Raw genomic sequence first — 23,736 nt, forward strand, 5'->3', positions numbered from 1 at the left:
GGTGAGCGCCAAGCTATAAAGGAGAAAGGAAGAAGGCAAGTAATGGAAATGAAGAAACAATATCCAAGACATGGAACAAGAACTGGCCTGATAGCTGAACGCTATCTCCTTTATCCTATGTGAGGTAAGACTGCACTATCTTTGATGTAACTAATGGAAAAGGATGGAGTCCTCGCCATTGGAAAAATAAGGAACCAGCAAGAGAAAACATCCAGGACGTCCGAAAGGATAAAATAATAAAAAGGGAGGGTTACTAAGGACCTACCTGGGCAGAACGAGGACACTCTAACGAGTCTTCTGATCACCAGATCCCAGCAGAGCGTCATTCTTCTGAGTGGTCCCAAAGTCAACTTCACAGGAACACAAGAAAAAGAAAGTTAAGTAAATCTGATAAAATCCAAGGCCAAAGGAATCCGGAATATAATCCAAAGAGGCAGTGCGAGATCCAAATGTTGTGGTCTGTTTGCAGCAATGTCTTGTGTCCTTGTTATGTAAACCAGCTTGTTGGGAATAATCAGAAACAATGCAGCGGAGTGGCGAGGAAGTGGTGCAACTGGGTGGCGAAGAGTTAATGGCACGGGGCGGCGAGGTAACGGTGCTGCGGAGCGGCAAAGTTAATGCTGCAAAGCGGCTAGGAAATGGTGCAGCGAAAAAATTAATGCTGCATCAAGAAATTGTTGCCACTGGGCAGCAAAGAGTTAATGCACACAGGGCCGCGAGGTAATTGTGCCACAGGGCGGTGTTGAAGCAATGCGCGAAGCGGCGAGGAATTGGTGCCATGATGAGCTGATGCCGTGGAGCGGCGAGGAATTGGAGCCGCGAGGTGGCAAAGAGTTGATGCCACGGAGCAGCAAGGAAGTCCAAATGTGGAAAGCAACAGCGTTGCAAAGCTACACCGAATAGAACTGCTAAAGGATATTTGTGTAGCTTAAATCAGAAGCACTGATACCCGGAAGCGTTCTGTATTTATGCAGCAGCCGGAAGTATGTCAGGGTAGCATGGGCTTCTCTTGTAGGGTATGCATGGAGACAGTGGAACCATCGCTTCGGGAAGAAGTGAATGCAGATAAAGCAGCAGAACAGTCCCTTAAGCGCCACGGGAACCACCACCTGTGTAAAAGGGATGGAGGGGGGCTTAAGCCATTTAGCAAACATGCTGGGTCTAGCACATTGTGTTGTGATAGACAACAATTCAGATGCAGACAGGCTCAGCAGTCTAGGCAAGAACTGCAAGTGAGAACTGCGAGTGGGAACTCCAAATGAAGTCCCTCACGCCAAACTTCACTCTATGTGGGTTTCCACACGTGGATCTATTTGCATCACAATGCAATGCCAAATGTCATCAGTTTGCATTATGGGAGGGGCTGTGGATCAATTGCTAGGTTTCCATATCAGCTGGAACCATCTTCATGCCTATGAGCCCCCCCCCCCACCACCACTGCACCGCTGTTACAAATGGTCATATGCAAATTCAGGACCTTGGTGAACTGCAAAATGGTCCTAATAGCCCCAAGGTGGCCCTTGCAGGTGTGGTCCTCTTCCCTGCTGCAGTTGGCGACATGGGGCCCAAGCATCTTGCCAATCAAGTCACAGTGAGTCCTATCGCAGCAAGTGGGACTCGTAGTCCACCCTGACTCCGGAGGGGCTGGCGCTAGCAGCCTGGCTCCTTATCGGGTAAAGCTACAACACTGGAAGCTATTGGATGTAACCTTCGCACAGGGTTTGAAATTGAGGGGGAGCTGGGAGCTACTTAGCTCCTACAAGAGCCTACTTAACTTCAAACAAACAGTTACCAGGAGCTACCTTTGGCTCTGTGCATTGGGGACACTCGATAAAAAAACATTAGGCGACACATACAACATCTTAAGCATAAGGGGGCATAAATAATGGATACAGTTATATGTTTACATTTTATGTGGAAGTTAGATTTCCGTAACGCTGTGTACTAGCTCCTCGTTTTCCAGTGGTAGCTCCTGGTGACTGGTTACTGCTGGATACCCTGGTGCTGCTTGTAGCTTCTGCTTATTAAGTCTTAATTTGTAGCCCTGTTCGCATCATTCCGTGTGCTCAAACAGTACACCTCAAACCAGTACAAAAGCAAGTGGGCCATGGCTTGGCTTCTGGACGAAGGATAATCAAATTGACCTGCTCACCTGCCCCCTCAACGAACTGCTGTCCTTTGTGGCACATCTTGCTCACACAGGGGTTCAGATGAACACGTGCCGCACTTGGCGGCCATAGGGATCTACAAAAATACAAATTACAGTCTTCACGGCAGCCAATCGGGTGGTCAAAATCCACCTTAAGGGACTGTCTAAGTTATTTCCTCTGGTACACAGACCTCACCCAGTCTGGGACCTAAATATAGTTTTGGCGGCTCAAGCACACAAGCCGTTTGAACCTATGGACTCCATAGACATGAAGTGGGCACGCTCAGGGACAGTCTTGCTAGTGGTGCTTACTTGAGCCTGAAGAATTAGCGAGATCCAGGCGCTGTTGGCATGTGAACCGTTCACAGGATTTCACAAGAATAGAGTGGTGCTTAGAATGCAACCCCAATTCCCCCCAAAGATAGTTTCACCTTTTCACATAAACCAGGAGATCTGCTTGCTGGTGTTTGTTCCAAACCCTCATTCAGAGGCGGAAAAGCACTACACACACTAGATCTACAGAGGGTGCTCATGTTCTACCTCTCGCGTACGAAAGCACTCATAAAAACAGTAGCATTATTTGTCACATTCAGTGGCTCTACGCTGGGAGCGCAAGCGCCCAATGCGTATTTAGCAAGTTGTATAGTCTCAGCCATCGTAGATGCCTACAAAGTGCAGAACAAGAGTGTTCCGAAAGGGATTCATGCGCACGCTGTAGGAACAAAAGCAACAGTGGTTGTGTTCCAAAGGCATGCATCCTGGGATGTCATCAGCAGAGCGGCTACTTGGGCCACTCTGTCATCCTTTGCAAACACTACTCTTTGGATCCCAGCTCCAGGACAGATGCAGCCTTCGGGCAGGTGGTTCTAAAAAACATGTTTGCATCCTCAGCCTTGCAGGACCTCCCCACAAAAGAAAGGGTTATGTTGAAATTACCCATACAGGAGGGAGGAAAGGGGACAGGGCCTAGAAGTTATAAAATATTATTCACTGTAGTGACTACAATACTCCTAGTCCATCGTCACCTTTCCTCCATACGACCCACCTTCCATCCCCCATTAAGTTGGAGCTTAGCTCACTGTCCAAGGACCTCGGATAATGGTGTTGCGCCCCACACACTATGCTAAATTTAATGGGGAAGCCCAATATTTCGCTGCCCAGAGGTTCATACAGGATGGAGGAAGGAGTACTATGGGCTAGGAGTATTGTAGTCACTATGTTGAGTAACATTTTATTTCCTATCTGGAATCTTCTATGGAGCGTTGTCAGCCAGTACTGTACCCTAGAATATAATGATCAAGTAATTTCTAGCTATTCTTGGATGTTCCCACAGACTGGTTAAACCTAGAAATTACATCTTTTCACTGGAACGTGGTGGTATCATCCTGTGAAGGTGAAGGCCATGGGCTTCCATCTGGCCCTTTGAGCCTTTATGTTCACCCGAGAGGCTCTATTCTTGTATGAAATACTAGTTTAGTGGGTAAAAATGTTGACGATCTTCTTTACTTTTATGCCTCTCTAGAACCCAAGAGAGCTGTGTGCTTTGCTGCCAGAATATTATTCTAGATTAGCTCTAGCGCCTACAGTTAGTATCTGGAATATTTAAAATTCTGATGCTTGTTAATCTGCTTAGAATCACGTGCTGTGCATATGGTCCAACATCCAGTGGTAACCGCGGAGTATTGCATCTTGTCTTTCGGGGACCGAAAGGGGACGTCGGCATAGACGTGTCTGTAACACTATCCCTATCGTGACGTGTGTAGTACCCAAAATCCCTCACGCACCGGCGTCCCTGAGATTGTTTTTTTCCCCCCCAGATAACTGGTCGCTCTATAGCGGAGCTCTTACTAGAGACATTGTTTATCTTTACTGAATTGTTGGTTTATTCCCCGTTAAGTCCCTTCGCCCAATAAGAACATCTTCGACGAAGACTACGGGGGAATCGTCTACAGCTGTGGATTTCGGCGCCTAAGATCCGGCGGCTGGATTTTCCACGTGGTCGCATAGGCAGTATTCTGATTTTCTTCATCTTGATCGTGCAAGCCCTACAGAGGGATGTCGTCAGCAAAGTTGGTAAACCATATCCATTTGTGTGTGTGTGTGTGTGTGTGTGTGTGTGTGTGTGTACACATATGTGTACATACACACTTTCCATTTACTGCTCCCAGCTTCACTGCTGTAGTGTTTATTTGGTAGTTCTACTTGCACAGCCGTGCATGAGTGTTGCTATCCTTCTGCCCCTAGTGGCTTATATATGCTTAATCATGTACACACTTTGGATAGTCTTTTCTCTGCTTAATGCATTCAGAATTGGTCAAAGGGGCACAGGATTTTAATCCCAGGTGGATCTTCATCGTGGTCAACTCAATACCTATAATTTACAATAGAGATGTAGTGTGATTGATGTTTACTTGCTTGTCCTTCTATTCTTCCCCCATACCCAATATCCGTTAATCATATACGTTTGTATTTATTAAATTTGTATGTAGCGCTTTACGCCAAAGTGCTTTACAAGAGGACAATGGAGAATATAATAAGCACTGTAAAACATGTGAATCAAGTAACAGAAAGCAATACATGTAACAATTTACAACAGTTTACTTGAATGCTGTGGTGTGACATGAGTGATGTAGACTGTAGTGAGAGAAGTAACAAGGAGTTAGGATGGGTGGTAGGATCGATATGAGAGAGGTAGCAGAAGATGGCAGGGTGGGGATTGGAGGAGATAGGATTTTAGAGAAGTGCTGAAAGAGGTGGTCGGAGGAGATAAAGCAGATAGGGAGAGGGAGACGGTTCCAGTGGAAAGGAGCAAGTAGTCGGAAGGAAGGGAAGAAGGATGAGGCACAGGGTGATGGAAGAGGAGTGAGTAGGAAAGGTTCGGCAGAGCGGAGGGGGCGAGAAGGGGTGTAGAAAGTGAGGGGGGAGGACAGGTAGGGTGAAGCAAGACCATAGGTGGCTTTGAAGACGAGACAGAGGAAATTAAATTTGATCTGGGAGTGAAAGGGGAGCCAACCTAAGGAGGAGAGAGAAGAGGAGGTTAAATCATAGGGTGAAAGAAGAAAGAGACTGGAGGTACATACTGATGGTAGATCCAAACACATGTTCTTTTATTTGTTTTTTCACAGATTGTGGCAAATTGTATTTTAATTACTACATGCCATAGGAAATCGAATTACTTTTTTCAGGTCTCACTTTTTGGGTGAATTACAATGTGTGATAATTGCTTTTTGATGCAAAGTAACAGCCTTGATAAAGACCTGCATTAAGGTTGAAACACGTGTCGGCTGTCCATTGTAACACAATACCTTTCTGAAGCAGGTTTAACCTGCACTGATGTTATAGCCTGAATACTTTAAGATGATATATGAAACCACATTCTCCACTAAAACATCTGTTCCACACGCATCATTGCATTGGGTATTTGGTTAATACCTGGGGTTTCAAAGAGGGTTCAGTACAATTGACCAGAGTTATAGATTATACCTGTTGTATTTAAAATATGTAAGCCGCAGGAAATTGACATTAGATGTGGCCTTAGATTTAGCTCCTGCCATTGATGGTTTTCCGCCCCGCAATCTTTGGGCCAACCTTGCGACATGCATATACCCCAGCTATTTTTAAACCCAATAAGAGCTGTGTATACAGACAACACAGCAATGGCCAGATGGGGCCTTAAGGGGGCGTGCACCCCTAGCCTTTAAAGTAGATAAAGAAATCTGACAGGGGTGTGTCCTGGGCCCCACCTTATTTTCACTATGCATTAATGGAAACTTGAAAGCCGACCCACCAGCCCTAGGCGGAGATGGAATAGGAATATTTCTTTTAGACAATGAAGTCCTGATTTCTACGATACTATCCGGCCTTCACAAGCAACTTAATCTTGTCTCTAAAATGTGCAAGGCAAAGGAGTTGGAAATAAAGTATGCTAAAACTAAGGGGCTGGTGTCCGAGAAATAAGAGATTCAAATGAAAAATATGTATACGTAAATGACAGACACTGAAGTGCGTTGAATCGAGCAAAAGGTGGATGGGACGAACACGTCAAAATTAGCAACTCCACCTTGACAAAATACATCACAGCAGTCACTAGATTTGCAGGTGCTAATGGAAATAGGAACATGAACTCTGACCTGTTTTCAAAATGAAAGCAATGCACCGGTTTTCTGATATGGGGCAGAATTTAGGGGTCATTGGAAAATCTGTAGTTTCATAATTTCAGAAAAGAAGTTTTTGAAACAAATATTAGGCTTACTGAACTCCACACCCACAAGAGATTTTCATAGTGAACTAAGATGGGACTGGGTATGATGAATTAGCCATCAAGCACAATCGTCGCATCATCCTCGGATTTAACATCTGGTTCGATGAAGAAACCACAACCACACAAAAATCTTTAAACGCCCAACTAGCAGCAATGAATCTACAACTAGTCAAAGGAGCACCACACTCTGCAGGGCATACACTTGATGCAATCTTCGCCAATAAAGAATTAATTACCACGGGACCCCCAATTCAAATACTCTGAAGCGACCACCTCATCATTCCAATAATAATCACAATGGCCATTCCAATAAACAAGCAACAAGACAAACCACTGACCACCATGAAAAGAAACCGGAGAACCATCAAAAACTCCAACTAAACTGAACTCCTGGAACTCTGCAAACCACAAGCAACAATTATAGAAGAAGCGGACCTAGACAAAAAAGCAGCTTTATGCCACACCTGGATCATAACAACCCTTGACGACCTCGCCAAAGAAAAACCTTTCATTCCCTCATGTACAAAAACAATGGCAAAATGGTTCACCCCACTGCTCGGCGCCATGAAAAGAAAAAACTAGAATCAGAATGGAGGATCAACAACACCACTGTAAACAAACAGAAATTTATGCACAGACCCGCTCATACAAAAAGGAAATACAAAAAGCGAAGAGGAAACACTACAACAACTGAATGTTCAAAGCACCAAACACCCGAAAAGAAATCTTCTGAATCATTAATGAAATAAAAAAACACTGGGGTGCTACACGCCGATTCAATCAACAAAACTATGCAATGACCTAGGAGACCACTTCAAAAATAAAATCATTAGCATCCAACAAACCATACAAAACTGACCACACGATCACACTACAGATCCCACCTATCATGAGGAACATCCAAACAAATTACGAAGCTTTCCCTTAATATCAGTGGAGACTTTCGTCAAACTGGTAAATCACAGCAACAAATCGGGCTCTCCCGAAGACCCCTGCCCCCCCTGGACATATACAAATCAATTCTCAAACAAGTAACTCCCATGGAATACCATAGGAATGTCCTCAACCTTTGGATCTCAACAGTTAAAGTATCGCAGGCCTTCAAATCGGCATACATTAGGCCGTGCTACTCAAAGACACAACAGGAAACTTAGAGGACTTATCCAACTACAGACCCATCTCCAATATCCCCTACTTAGCCAAACTGCTACAAACGTACATTTACAAAAAAAAACAAGAATTCATAGAAGAGTAGTGCCTACTAGACCAGGCACAAGTTGGCTTCAGACCAATGAGAGGAACTGAATCAGCTCTCCTCAATATGGGATGACCTAAAAGCAAACGGAGTCAAACAACAGTACTGCCGTGATACTTTTAGACATATCCGCAGCATTCAACACAGTCAAACACGACATCCTCATAACGAGATTAGAAGGACTGGGAAGAACAGACACTGCCCTTCTATGGATCAATTCCTTCCTAACAAACAGAACGGAAACCGTATGGGTGAAACCTTTCAAGTCCAACCCAAGAGACTCCACATACGGAGTACCACAAGGATCCTCTTTCTCCCCACTTTTATTCAACATCTGCCTATATATGCAAATCATCAAAAGACACAGCTTCACCTGCTACAACTACGCCGTCGACACACAAATAATCTTCAAAATACAAGGCACCCGAGAAGAAAACACACCACTAGAAAACTGCCTTTGTGATCTATTCAATTGGATGAACTTGAACCACCTCAAAATTAACCCAGGCAAAACGGAGATAATGATCGTCACAAAAAACGGAGGAGACATCAACTAAATCCCTTGGCCAAGAGAACTCTGTACGACCCCATCGCAATTGTAAACATTTTTATTTTTAAACCTGGGTAAACCACAAGTAAACGCTCTACTCAAGAAATGCTTCTTTCTCCTGCGAGCAGCAAAAAGGATCCTACCGTTCCTGTCATTTGCCAACAAAACACTTGCCATCATTGCTCTGGTCATGTCCAGAGGAGATTATGCCAATAGCCTATACCTGGGTATACCTGAACGACTTCTAAAACAACTACAACATATACAAAATGCCGCAGCCAGATTCCTTCTCAAAATACCCAGAAGAGAACACATCACACCTGCGCTAAAAATGCTACATGGCTACCAATAAAACAACGAATAAAATTGAAATCAATGTGCATCATGCACAGAGCAATACACAACCAAGGCGCAGAATTCCTGAGAGATAAATTACGCATAAACTAACTGACAAGAATGCTCCGATCAAGCAACGACATCCGCCTGGAACCGAAACCCTACAACAGAAGAAAACTCTGAAGATCCTCTTTCTCTCACCAGGCACCGAAAACTTGGAATGACTTACCAAAGAATATATGGAACAAAAAAAAACACCTAGTATTCAGGAAACTGCTCAAATCCTGGCTCTTCACTGCATTCTAAAGACCAGCCACAAGAATGCCCACACGGCTTAAACAACAATGAATGTAGATACCGATCCGGTTCCCACCAACCAACCGAATACAAACAGAATCCATAGAACGCAGTCCACCACATACTATAAGACATAATGAGAGATAGCGACAAGAGAAGGGCACGAAAGGCTGAACACATGGGCCGCCCCCTTCTTGTTTATCGATCCCCCTGAGCGCCTGGGGACCGACTCCGTTGGTGACAGTGACAGTGAGCGATATAAACTACCTTTAACATCTAACATTTGTATCACAACTTCATTTGTACTTATTCTACAGCCCTCGCTCCCTCCTAAGATAGGCCTGGCTGCTCTGTCTACGCTACCATGAACTCAGGTGGTACAGCCTTGTACTAGGAGTGGAGTCTTGCACTGCCTCAGTTGAATGGTCTTGGTAAGCCCTTAGTTGGACTTCGGAGAGACTGTCCTAACGCTGGTGGCAGCGGTGGGATAAATGTGGATTGCATTATATTGATTATTGATATACTTTGTCCAAAGGGAGCGCCGCACTAATACCTAAAATTCTTTTAGGCATAGGTGCCTCTCTCCCTATACGGGACTCTCAAATCTAGCTGTGTTTTAGGATTGTACTGAACTATTCAATTGTTTCTCAAACCCAGCGAATATGGTACTATACTTAACTGCTCTGTTGGGTGTGGGCCTCTCTCCCACTGTACAGTACTCTCAAATCGAGCTAGTTTCGCACCATGTAGGATTCCCAAAATCTAGGCATTCGGTATTACTCTGAAGATTAGCTGCAAAACATATAACCGATTAACCAAAAAGCTCACATTTTTTCGGCATACTAACTAACTCAAACTAACACAACCACCTCTCGCACTGCAAGCCGCATGCACTTCACCACACCGCAAACAACAGCACACGAGGACTGACATCGCTCCGATACTTTCACCAATGCTTAGTGCATGGTGTATACTGAGATGAAGCTGCCAACAGAACAGCACTCCTCTCACTATCCTACTCCCTCTTCACCCTACTAACACATCCCACCTTCTCATTTACAGATCCGCCAGAGCACCTAGGGACCAACTCCATTGGTGACGGTGCGCAGTACAAATACCTTTAACATTTATTAAATTCCGATTAGGAATACTGCCTGTTGCTGTGATCTTAAAAACATGGAATTTCTGATGCATGTCCAATATGTCATGAGAATAAAGAAAACATACAGCTTTTTGTTTCTCTGCTCTCAAAATGATATTTTGGATACAGAATTTGACAGCCTGTCTAAATAACTACATTGCCAATGTTCTCACACTGAAGTTATGCAAAGAGACAACAAGCCCGGATGTGGTTTTTGCTGTCTCTTAACTACCTAAAATCCACCTGGTGCACTAGAAGCACCTTCATTAAATGTAAAATGTAATGAACTGTTGAATTTAAGGAGGGTCTAATGCCACTCAACAAGAGGTATTTAATTTGGATGTTTTATAAGATGTTATGTATATAGCATTGTTTGATTTATTATGAAATGGTCTAAGCTTGATTTGACAAAATTGTGTATTATGTGCATATGTATTTGGTTTTTTGCCTTTGGTCAAAATAAACTTGATGGTGATATAACAATGCATCTTCTTGCAAGCCTTCAACCCCAGTTAGATTAAGCCCTTAAAGAAAATTGCAGCTAACCCTGACAGCCCTGCAAGCTACTGCCCCATCTCTAGCACATCATTCACTGCAAACTTCCTCACATAATTATTTTACCACCAGTTCTGTGACCATGAGGAAACCAACATCATGGATGAATCACATTGGACACGTTAAAAAAAATAATAAACACAATAAGATGCAGACACTCCAAATGCACTGATCCTTCTGAAGCCTATGGGCCACACAATCTGCTTAAGGACTGGTAGTAATCAGATGAGATGGAGCAGTGCTGCGCTTGGTGACCGCCTTTCACTCTGACTAGATGGAAGCTACATACGGGTTTCCCTTTAAGTCATCCACACGCAAAATCACCAGCCTGCCACCATTACTTATCAAAATCTACAAGACACCCCTCCTGAATATCACTAGCAATGCAAGGCTCACCTGCTAGAACTAGGCGAACAATACTCAAACAATCTACAAACACACCCAGACAGTAAGTACCTCCTAGTCACTGGAACCGTGTGATCTACCTCTTATGTGGACTTGTGGATGAGTACAAACTGATTAAAACTAAACCCAATCTCATGAATGACTGTGTCCAAATCAGTTCAACACAGCACCATTCGATGGCCTGAAGAAATGGGAACTTGACCCAACTGACGATGCCGCAATTAAAAGCGGTAATAAGAAACTGCTTCTTTGAACTCCAATAAACTTGTCTTTCCTACACAAACCTGGCTGTGGCAGCACCCTAGTAAACTCCAGACTGGATTATGCCAACAGATCCTATGTAGTTCTCACAAACTATTCACTAAACGCACTACAAAGGGCTCAAACAACAAACTATGCTTCTCTTAAGACTGGTAAAATGGGAACACATCACACCGGCTCTGCAAATACGCCACAGACTTTCTGTTAAGCACAGGATTCAATTCCAAACCCTATGTCTTGTTCAATGCATCATCCACACAGATGTCAAATCTACTTAGAAAATGAATGATCCACTACTGCAAGAACACTTTAATCCTGCAACCAGCCGAAAACACCCAGGAGGATGCGCATTCTCATTTCTGGTGACTGTTAAAATGGATTTCTAGAATCTGGCCTCGAGGACAGCTTTTAGGTGGTCACGCTAGTTATAATAAACAGGCAACTGAGCGGTTGGCCAACACTCAATCAAGATAGCAATTAAGAGCAGTCCAGGCTTATGCTCATGAGTGTGAGTGGTTCACACAGTATGGCACACACACATTCAATGTGAACAGACCAGTATAAAAATACTATTTATTTTTTCTAGGTCTTCTGAACACACTGGAAAAGGAATAGGGTGAACAAGTAGTATTATCGCACAACACTCTGATACAAATATATAGTCACCCTATGTTTCAAAAATACAGCACATTACTTAATCATCAAAGCGGGTAAGTATTTAAGATGCAGTAAGAGATGGAACCGCCAGACAGTAACCCAACATAGATAGTCCAAAGCCTAAGATAAATGGGGCCTTGTGCCCAAAAATGTCAATGTTTTTCACCAGAATGTGTCTCGAAGTAGGTTTCAATAAGCTTGTGCTGGTGATAGTTCTGAAGCTATACAAGATTTATACCAGAGGTAAGTAAGTGTTTTCCTTTGTTGAAGACCCAAGGCTAACCCAGGGGCAGGATTCTCAACCCAGGTTTGATGACAAAAAGATGTCAAATAAGGAGACAAATGTTATCCTGTGGAGGACGGTGTGGAGGTGGGGGGCACTCTGCATTTACTGACCCCTGACTCAGATTTTCCCAGATGATCACCTAGGGATCACTGGGGGCTCGATCTTCTGCTATTTGTTCCAGTGAGAGGTGCCCAAGAGTTGCAGGTTCGAGATTCTTCCGGTTGAATGGCAAAGCAAGATGCAACCCTTTGCAGAGAATAAATGCAGTATCCACTAATGCAGAACTCTTCAGGACACTTCACGGGTTGGAGGAAGGAGAGTTCCAGCGATGTTCTCTGCACACATGTAACAATAGGCATCCTTCCAGCCGCGGTCAGTCATTGCTCCAGGACAGCTTACTGTGAAGGTGGAAAGCTGAAATTCGTGGAGAAGGCTACACAGAACGACAACGCTTCTGTCAAGTGTTAGGCAGAATACTCAAACATGTGCTTATTCCCCCCAGCAACTTTGCTGGATTTTGAGGACTTGATTTTTTTTTAACGGGAGAGTGTGACCCTTTTTCCCACTCATGTATTTTTGTGTGAGTTTTACCTTTGTGTTTCTTTGTGGTTATGGTGTCTAATAAACTCCATAGGCATCATCTTTTACAGTTGTCACACAACACCTTCAGTGCAGTGGCACAGGGAAGTCTTTTAGATTTCCTAAGGTGTAGATACCTTCTCTGGGATAAAGTACTGTTTCCCAGAGCATTAAAGTGAAATTGGCTTTACTTAGCATTGTACTTGCTAGACCCAACACCCCCCATTTTACCATATAGTGATGGGGGAGAAGGAGGTTACTTGGTGTCCCCTGTGTCTAAATGCTCATGTAACATTTTTTGTTACCCATTCCTCAATTGACTGGCTGGTACCAGTGGTTTCATTTTGATCTACCAAGGTTTGCATTTACCGTGACCGTCCGCGGACCCAGTAACGTTCACTGCGGGAGCCATCTTTTTCAGAATGGTGTCCAGCCATCCTTGTTAAAATGGTGCCGGTCTTCTTTTTTCGCCAGGTCTTTGTGGAAAGGTCCTTCTAGGGTTTTTCTCTGCGCACCAAACCAGGTATGGTCTCTTTGTTCATTCGTCTTTGGTGGGCTTCAGGAGTGAAACCCACCTCTGGCTCTAGAGTTTCTGGGGTAGGCCGGGAGTGAGGGTGGTGCCCGAAACTCCCTGTGCTTAGTCTCCTAGGAGACCCAAATGCACTCTGTGGTGATTGGCTGGCTGACTGTCTGGCAAAGACAGCCACCCTGCTGGGTGAGGGCAGCTAGGATGGAATGAATGGGGGAGAACTGAATAAAAGGCGAGTCTCTTGGCTTGGAAGGCAGCAGAGTCGACCACTGGACGAAGGAACCGAAGAACAGCTTGAAGGGGATGGCTGCTGCAACTCCTGGAACGTTTGTTGCCTGGTGAAGCCCCGCAGCTGGTCTGAATCGCCAAGTTCGCATCAACAGAGAAGCCCTGCAAGGACGACTTCTCTCTCTGAGTTGGTGGGACCAATCAACTCCCAAGTGGGCCACCTGGATACCCATCTCGGAGCTGGTTGCATCTCGGAGCTGGTTGAATTTCCTCAGAGTTGCTGCAGGAAACCGTAGAGCCAGGGAGAGGGACACCAGATTGTGTGCGTTGCTTGTAAGCTGGCCTAAAGCTTTTGGAAGATCCTCCTTACTCCCACGAAGCAGGTCTGACCAAGCTTGACCCCCCTCAGTTGAGTGCAGGTCCTCAGATGTGAGGAAAGTCCACCTTGACAGCCAGGAACCATGCTTAGTGCTATTTAATGTACCGCAAGGAGCTGAAACGCAAAAACAGCCACTGAAAGTAAAGTTTGCCGGTTGCCAGCTTTGACAGGGCCAGTGCAGTGCAGAAGTCCCCCGACGTCCGCCCTCTTGTCCCCACAACTGAGGCCCAGGAACAGTGAGATCCGCAGAGCTGCACAGGAAAATAGGTCTTCAGCTGCATCTTTTTCTTCTTTATAAGGTACTGTAAAATTAGCCAAAGACAACTTGCCTCTTACTGTGGAAGAGCTTGTAACTTCTACAACTCGCAAGCCTAATCAGCTTGTGGCCCTACATTTGGTTCTTCTTTTTCTCAAAGACTCCTAAGAACTTGTGCAAAGACTTTTCCATTTACTTACCTGAAGTGCTGCATCCTATACAAATACTTTGGCCTATTTACTTTGGCTTAGCCTATTGAATTGAATGGCTCTAAGTGCTATCTGAAAGTATTTGCCCTGTTTATGACTACTTGTAATTTCTTGTGTTCTAATAACCTTTGCCTTTTACTTACTTTTAAGAGTATTTTGAATGCCAACAGTAAGGTATTAATGTCCCCAGCACCCTTGTTACTGAAGTCACCTTTGGGTGTAGGTTGTGTCTGTGGGCCATCCCAAAAGGGCCTTGTCAGATTCAGAAACTCATTGTACAATATTGAAGTATATTTGTGTGTTACTATTTTATTGGTCCCTTCTGAAGAAGGCTTTATAACTGACTGATAAATACATTGTTTATGCAAGAAACCTTGAGTGTAAGAGTTTATTTGTATACCTGTAACTGTGAATCTTTGTAACTACACTACAGCTCACATTTCCGCTCTTGAGATAAGCTTGGCTGCTCAACACACTACCAAAACTGTGTAGTACAAACTTATACAAAAGGTTGGGTTGCCTATACTTGTAGTCATAGTTGTTTGTAGTGTTCCCAGAGGGTACTGCATTCAAACTTTGCCTAACAGCAAGGTAGCCTACTAGAGAGCTTGTCAGTCCACCAGGCAGTGCAGGGACACTTCTGAAGGCTCAGAAGGGCAGGATCCTCATGAAGGCATCGAGACTAGTTGATCCCATTAGTCCAAGAGCTAAAGCACTGCTCAGGGTCTTTGGAGATCAGGCAGAGGATCTTGGCTTCACTGGGCTGGCTACTGGAAGAGATGATGGGTCACTTGAGGAGAAGTCTTCAGATCTACAACAGGCTGCTGTTCTCACAAGAATTCTTGGCTCCAATGAGGATCTGAAGAAATGGCTGCAGAGGTCCTCCTCTGTTGGGAATGATTTCTCCTTTAGGTAAACCTTATGTTTTTGAACCGGTCCTGAATTTTTACAGAGAAGTCCCTTCCTTGGCCTTTTGCTCATTTGTCATGGGGAAACTGATCAGTCCTTCAGACTGTCAGTACTAGGAAACTGGTTCCCTTTTTTCTTTTTACCCTTTAACCTTTTTGGTAACGTTTTAACAGTGCACACAGCATCTTACAATGCAGTACAGTGGTGATACTTTTGTATCACCCCAGTGTTTTACACTGGGCATTTTTGGTTACCTTTTTATGTGCCAAAAGGCAAACTGATGACAGCAGATACATTTTTACAATTTATGCAGTATTTTTAGTGTGTGCATTTGTGTTTACTGCTTCTGCCTACTAAACGGGACTAGTGCCCTAAACCAGCCGTACCACGAGATATGTTGCTTGTTCTGTGGCTATATTGTTTCTTGACAGTCTTCCTGGCTTCTCAGGTCAGGAAATCCCTTATATGGTCATGCATTCACATGGGAAAGCTGCTGTTTTCGTAGGCTACTGCATGATATTTTTGTGTGGACTCAGGAAGTGGGTGGGACTGTTTGGTCCCACTCCACATCCGTGGTGCCAGAGTCGCTGGTGGGCGGGATGTGCATGAGGGAAACCTACAGCGATCCGTGATTGGACCACTGCTGGCTGTTTAAATGGTGCACATCCTTACCATTGGTGGGCTTGGACTTGCTTCCAGCCAGGATTTAGGATAAGAGGACTCCTGCAGGCATTTCTTCTGATCAACATTGCAGCCTAGTATCCCGTGTAGAAGAGCAGCTGACTGAAGATCCGTGGACTCCCCCCGAAGAAGCCTGGCATCCCTTCCTGCGTTCGGCCCGGTGAAGCTCTTCTGAACTACCTGATCCTCGAAGTCCCTCTGCAGTGCTTCAACCCTTGGACTGGTGGGACCAACCAGTCTCTCCACCTTATCGAGAACCGGCCGTCCTGAGACTTCAAAAGAGTCCCTGGACCACCTGGTGGACCGACCAGCTTTCCAGGGGCCTACCTAACCAGAAGAGTCGCCTGGGACTTCGGTAGTTGCCCGCTCGTTCCACAAGTCGCCTTCCTGACAAGTTTCAGCTTCCCGACTTCAAGGGATCCTGTCCTGGAAGGTCGTCTTCAACCGTGATAGGAGATATGCCTCTTTCCACCTGCGTGAGGTGACCGTCACTGAAACCAGCCTTCCCCCATCTAGAGAAGTGTCCTGAAGAGTTCTGCATCGGCGTCGTCTGCATTTATTTATCGAAAAGGGTTGCACTCAGCTCCTGTAACCAACCAGAAGAATTCTTGCACCTGCAGCTCCTGAGCATCTTCTACTGGATCCAACGGCAGGAAAAGCTTCCTCCAGCAACTCCCAGTCAACCTGCCTAGTCACTTGGGAAAATTAGAATCAGGGGGTGAGTACTCGGAACACATTCAGCCGTCCCTGGCTTCCCTATAATAAACCTTAGAATAAACAATGGTTTATTCCATTGCATCGCTTTTTGATGGTTTCATCCAAAAAAATGTTCTGAAGGAAAGGAAAATAATCTTACCTGTAATATTGTTGACAGTCTTCTGGCACATTTTTCACTACCACAAGAACTTTTCCTAAGTCTCTCCCCTCTCCTGAGAAGAAGCTTTGTGACTTCATGGGGATTGGATTTCCTTACTGCATCACTACTTGGCTTCTTTCAGTTGAATATGTTATTGTATCCTTTACTAAAAACCTAAGGTGACTGTTTATGTGTTTGATAAGTGTGTTGTGTGATAATACGATTTGCTTGCATCATTTCTCTAGTGTGTTTTGGGCCTATAATAAATAGAGTATTGTTGTACTTGCATGTCTAAGTAAAATTATTGTGCGCGTCACTGTGTGGACTCATTGTGGACCTCTGACCCCACTCGCTTTCTTTTGAGACAATGCTTTGACCACTCTCTCCACGCTTACCTTGATTGGGTTTGTCTAACCTCTCGGAGTATTTGTATTGTATTTGTATTTTATTGAATTTATACAGCCCTTTACTCGAAAGTGCTTTACATGAGAACAAGTAACATACAGCAAGCATAAGATGACAATTGAACCACAACCTGAAAACAGTATAAAACACAACTTACAATATTGCAGAGGTGAGGAGGGTGCAGGGAGGGGCAGAGGTGTGCAAAGGAGAAGTAGATGTTAGAGGAGGTAAGAGCGGGGGAAAGAGGGAATGCAATAATGTGAGAGGAAGAGGAGAGGAAAAAGTGAGGCTAGAAGAGAGCAGGAGGAAGGAGGTAGGTAGGAAGGAGAGGGTAAGGAAGAGCAGGAGTAAGAGGTGAGTAGAGGGGTAGGGAGGAGGAAAGGAAATATGGGGTGTTAGGGAGGTGAGTGAAAGAGATAAGAGTATCGCTATTCTCCAGAACTAGGGTGGCCTTCTATAATCTATCAACCAAGCCAGATTGTAGAAATCCTTCTCAACATCCTCTTATCCATACTCTGCTCTGTAAGCAAGTCCAAACCGACCAATGATAAGGATCTGCAACATTCATACAGCCAGTAGTTGTCCAATCAGGGACACTTCTGGTTTGCCTTTTGTCCCACACCCAGACTTTCTGGCACCATCGATGTGGACTGGAACTAGACAGAACCTGTCCACTTCCTGGGCCACACACATGCAGGCACACTAGACCGCGAAAGCCATGTCCTTCCTGGGTAAGCGCATGACCTTAAAAGGACGTTCATGACCTGAAAAGGTAGGAGGGAGCCCAAACTACAATATGGCCAAAGAACAAGTCAAATCTTGTGGCACTACTATTTTAGGGCATTAGTCACATTTAGTAGCCAAACGCAGTAAACGTGAATGTACACACGAAAAACAATGCAAAAACGATAAAAACTCTAACTGCTACCACCAGGTTGTCTTTATGCATGTGTAAAAGTAACCAAAAATCCCATGTGTAAAAACCTATGGTAATACAAAATTATCTCCATTGCACTGCACTGTAAGGTGCTGTGTGCAATGTTAAAAAGCACAAGAATTCAAAAGGGAAACATAGTTTCCCAGTACTGATAGTCTAAAGGATTGATCAGTTTCCCCATGACAATTCGCAAAAGGCAAGGGATGTGAAGCTGAATGTTTTACTTCCCTTCAAAAACTCAGAACAGTACACAAACATTACAAAAAGAATGGGTGCCGTAGGAAACTATGGCAGGAAAGTTGCACAAATAGCGACCAATCTATGGAACAACATGCCCAGGTGACTTTGGACGGAGGACCACTTAACCTGGCTGTTCAGGAAACCACCACAAGCTAATTCAAGGAACAGTAAAATATTTGAGTAATTAAAGGTCTTCTCTGGGTGGCAGTCTGCAACCATTTTTGTCGGTCATCTCACTTAATTCCAAACATTATTTCCCAAGAGCAGCCCCACCCTCTTCCCTGCAAGCCACCCTCACCCCAATCTAACCTGCTCACCTGTATCACCTCTACACTAAATGCATGGACCCCCTTGCACAGCGCAGCCTAATGCCTGCTAACACCATCACCACAAAACTAACCTCGGGGAAAGCCTTTTAGAGCTTGCTGCATGTCATTTTCCAGTTGCCTTCACATTCAGCAGTTCCCCTTGTAACTCTGTATTGGCAGATAATTAATCTTCGGTGCTCCACTGTAAATAACATAAACTGTGTCAAGGCCACAAGCCACACAGATTCATACCGGCACATGGGACACTTATGCTTCAAACAGGCACCCATTAAAACCTCTTTTTTCAAATCTGCCTCTCCCCTCACTAACCACCTACACCCTCCCGACCATTTGCTTAATTTAACATTTGGCATATCAGCAACTCCACCTGATGTGATTCCTGTTTCTAAACTCATGATCTTGGAACCTGGGCAATTGAGGGATGAATCAATCATATAACTAATCTGTGAATTAAAAGCAGTTTGAGTTAAAATAGCTTTTATTTGTATGATCGAACATTAATCTACCAAAATTGTGGATTCTCCATTTTGTATTTCTAGACACTGAATTTTCTGTTTTTTGTTTGCCCTACCTGTAGATGAAGTGTTTAGAGGGCATGAACCAGGGCAAGCTGCAAACCGGACTGTGTCTGCAGCGGATGTCGTATTGTATGGAGTAAACATAGTGCTGCCTTTGATGTCGCAAGATCTGCTAAAGGTAAGACATATAGCTTTAAATGTAAGTGTTACCTATTTCGACATCTTGTATTGGTGAATGTTTGTTAATAAAATTATTTCTCCATCATATCCCCACCTTTTGCTTGCAGGACCTATGAGCACCAAGAGACGGTGCAAATACCCTAAACTGTGCCATGTGAACACCCAGTCTCACAAGACAATACAATCTGTATCAGTTAACATGAACACTGAATTTATTCTGTAGGTGGGCTGAATCCTGAAACTCATTACACCAAGGGAAATGTATTTTAAATGAAGATAATTTATCAATTGAATATCTTTTAGCATTACATTTCTTTGTGGCTAATTCAGGAAAGGAGACTTACAACCAGTGAATAGTTTCTGCTACATTTCATTACTATATAGCCCAAAATAATATTAAATGTGATAAATACTGTTACTCTCCCGTTTGCCCACAGATGACCACTGTTGCTTCAGGACAGGGGTTTAATTCCTTTGTGTATGCCTTCACTTTTGTGCCTGGGCAGATCCCCTAACTTAACTAGGCTCTTGGCTTATCTTTTCTTAGGTTTACTAACAGTTTCCCCAGAGACCAAGCTTCTGATCTATAAGGGCTTCTGAGAAGGGCATGACTTGTGCTCCGTAGGGTTTCCAAGGCTGCCCTTCTGATAGCAGTGGATGTGTAGTCAAGATCAAGCACTTCGGGGAGAAGTTGTGGTGGCCAAGTATACATATAGCATATTAATGCTTCCGATAAAGAAATGTCCACACCAAAGGCATATTTTATATACTTCATATTGTGTGCCGGGTAGAAAAATATTTATGTAAAAAGTTAAGGAAACGTCCCAAGTCTTTATGTGGATGCGTTTACCTCATAATCCTTGAGGTTAAAGTTGGGGGTCACTGGGGCTTTGTCTTATCAGTGGGCGTCACAAAAGAACCCTTTACTGCCCTAAAGGCCCACTTCAGTAGGATAGGCGAGATAGACACATGCCGGATTGGCTGAGTGTGATATGGTACTGACATTTCCTGGATAAAATTGGACTTCAGAGCTCAGAATGTCGGTACTTATTGCTTGGGAAAGCATTTTTGTTTGTCAGAAAAGACAGTGAAATGCTCACCTTGCAGTTGGTCATCAGGGTGTTTGAAGTGACTGGAATTTTTGCCCAAATGTGTTTCCAGAGGTGTTGGAGGTCCAATTGTGTCTAAACAGCTGCAGGTGGTCCTCAAAGACATAAAAGCGGTGGTCTGCTTCTTTAAAATGTAGTCCAATGGAGGCGCATCTTGGCTAGCGGAAGACAGTGGGACTCCAGCAAACAGTACTTGGTAAGGATGGCACGTCTCAAAGTGTGTGGGACCTTTAGGTCTTTGTTTGGTAATCAGTGAGCATGACTTCCCACGTCTGCTGAATTTCACGTTTTCTTCAGTGAATATAAGAAAAATAATGTAAGTGTGTAAAAATAATAAAGGGTCTGAACGCACACAAACGACCCGGGCACTCCGTGGTAACATTGCTGCAGTGAAAACGAGTGCTTAATTTATTTCAAACTTCAGAAAAGGTTCAAATCAAATATAGCTGTAAAAAAAAAAGCATCAGCCATGGTGAATAGATATTTAAACTGCTTCAATAAATAAAGTTTGAAATTGTTCACTTCCTCTTTTCCACCTAGTCATGTGACATCCAGGTCTTACTTCAACTTGTAACCATGTAGCCATGCCATATTGGAGTGGTTTAAATTTGTACATACACATAGTTATAGACAGTTCTTAAAGATCAAAACAAATGTTCAATATATTATTTGACTCATTAAGTATACATGCAATAATGAAGTGAACAATCCATAATTAATAAGTCAATTAAGCGTTAGTGCAAGTGCCAAAAAACACATGAAAATGTAAAAAGCCAGTTCTCGTTGTGTGGCAGTCACTACTGCAGATCACAGTGCTACACAGGGGTGTAGCAATCAAGGAATTACTGTATGCAGCCACCAGTAGAACAATACATTCAGATCTAAATGCTCAGTGTTAAGTGTTTAAACCCCTATAGGTTACTGTGATGACTCCTGCAGAGTCATCACAGAATCCCAGCCTAAAGTCTCCTACCATGTGGCCAGGGAAAGGCAGCTGCTACCTGATCCTAACTCTTGGGGTGGTATTAGGGCGGAGGCTCGCATGGGAGGAGCAGGCTGTCATGGAAATGTGGCGACTATCAGGGGAGACGCAGTGTTTATCCTCTTCTGAGGATGAGGTTTCCCTATTGCCTGAATATTTAATGGCATGCTGTCACAATAGGGCTTCCCCTTCCAGATTTAATGAAGATGCCAATTATGATAATAATTTTTGTATATATGAAAATGATGTATATAAGGGTCAGGGAGTTAATAATACTACTTCTAGTGCGTATGATGCTACAGTGTTTGGATTATAGAACCAGGAGAGAACTATGACCTCTTTTTGAAATCAACCCTTAAAAATGCATCCTATAAATTACTTGAGTGTATTCAATGATATGCAAACAAGCCAGAACATTATGGACACTTGGGACATAATTCTCTTAGTACTGAGTTGTGGAAGAGGGATCCAGAGTTATCAAACTATAATGAGCGGTTTAGTTGTTGTAATGACCCACACCTGTGCGGGATCTTTAAACATTTAAAGGCCTTTAATGTGCAGACCAAGGAGGAGCAGCAGGAAGAAGCAGAGGTTGGGGGGTCGCCGCTGTACTGACAGAGGGACTTGGTGCAGAGAATGTGGTGGAGGTTGGGATTCCTGTTGCAGAGACCGCTCAGCAGGAAGTGGTGTTGAGGCCATCTACCCTGAGGGGGAGAGAAACTCTCTGCATCCCGTAATCCGCTCCGGTGTGGGCTCTTCACTTGTGAGCGTGCAGGGCTGTGCAGGCTCCATTGGCGCTCAGTGCAAGCCGGTGAAGGCTGACGGGAGCTGTCAAATGCTACAGGAGTCCTGACAAACGAAGAAGCAGAACCGGCGAGTCACATGGCATACCAGTGAGTTGGCCTGATGCAGGTGACCCCGGGGCACTCTGAAGGAGACCGATGTGTAATTTTGAATGCTGATCATTTGAATTTAAGCAAACTGGGTGCAACTCTCCTAATAAAAGATGTCAAATAGGAGAATATTGTAATCTGCATTGCCCAAGCCAAAAAGGAGCAATAATATGGAAAGTGAACACAACTTTCCTAAAGTGGGTTATCCAATAAGGGAGTATTATAATCTGCATTGCCAAAGCCAAAGAAAGTTGAGAGTGACACCAAGGCAATTTGAATATAACAATCCCTGAACAAGATACCTCGAGGGAGGAAGTTGTAAACCACCTTGCCAACAGCTAGAAGGTTGTGGTTGTGACTAAACCGAAAAGCAATTGTTGTTTGAACTTTTTTCCTTAAGGATTTGCATGTGGAAAGTTTTGAACAGGCCTTACCACAGAGTACAAGTTGCAGTAGTAAGAGTTTTATCCTGGCTGGCGAGTAAACTAGAAAAGGGGCAAATAGTAGTTAGTCCTGGCATCGAGGGGACTAGCAAGAAGATAAATTGAACTACTGTGAATGTGGTAGAATATTGTGGTGGAAAAGAAGTGGCAGTTCCACTACTGTGTTGGATGAAGTGTTGTATAACCATCCTGACTAAGGTGTTGCTTATGAAGGAGGAATAGGATGTGATAAAAAGTGATTGGTCTTCAGAGAAAGGAAGATTTATATTGACATCTTAATGGATGTATGAATAGAAAGACTTTTAGGTTGCCAAGTAGAAAGTTGTGTAAACTTTACCAATTGAAACGCTTTGGATACCAGGCGTGTCTGAAACACTATCCCTATAGTGACGTGCGTTGTACCCACAATCCCTCACGCGTCGAGGTCCCTCAGATTGTTTTTTTCCGCCCAGCTTCTGGTCGCCTTCACGCGGAGCTCCTCGAGAGACATTGCAACCCTCGACCTTTGGTCGTTTCTTCTACGAAGATTAATACAGCACTCCCTCGACGCAGTGTAGCTGTTCTCCGCCGAGCAATATCGTCGACGGAGGGTCGAGCGGAGGAAATCTTCGGCGCTGCCGAACACGTGGCCTGGCCTCGCTGGCCACATACAGTAGGGAGAGTGGGGTCGTGGGACATCTCTGGGTCTTTCTGAGAATGCCTTTCCCTTTCCCCTTCCTTTCCCTGGGGGTGTTTATCGCGATTTATTGCCTCTGCTATGGAGAGGACACCATTTAGGTTTTGCCCACTTTGTAAAGGCAAATTCACTTGGAAGGACAAGCACTCACGGTGTAACCGCTGCTTGCCCCTCGATCACAAAGAGGAAGGGTGCGCGGCTTGTCGGCTTCTGAAGCCTAAAACTCTAAAAGACCGTAGGGTTAA

The 23,736-nt window shown here is 44.2% G+C and overlaps 1 protein-coding gene across 1 annotated transcript in view; it reads left to right on the forward strand.

The window, feature by feature from the left end:
- Positions 1 to 23,736, forward strand: part of XPO4 (exportin 4) — a 1,090,854-nt gene that overhangs the window by 900,066 nt on the left and 167,052 nt on the right. The window contains exon 19 of the mRNA XM_069640448.1: positions 19,268 to 19,386. Within this exon, the coding sequence (XP_069496549.1) occupies positions 19,268 to 19,386 (119 nt within the window). The remainder of the gene's footprint in view (positions 1 to 19,267; positions 19,387 to 23,736) is intronic.

The sequence above is a fragment of the Ambystoma mexicanum genome, chromosome 7q (assembly GCF_040938575.1).
Source record: "Ambystoma mexicanum isolate Mex_15411 chromosome 7q, UKY_AmexF1_1, whole genome shotgun sequence".
NCBI classification, from domain to species: Eukaryota; Metazoa; Chordata; class Amphibia; order Caudata; family Ambystomatidae; genus Ambystoma; species Ambystoma mexicanum.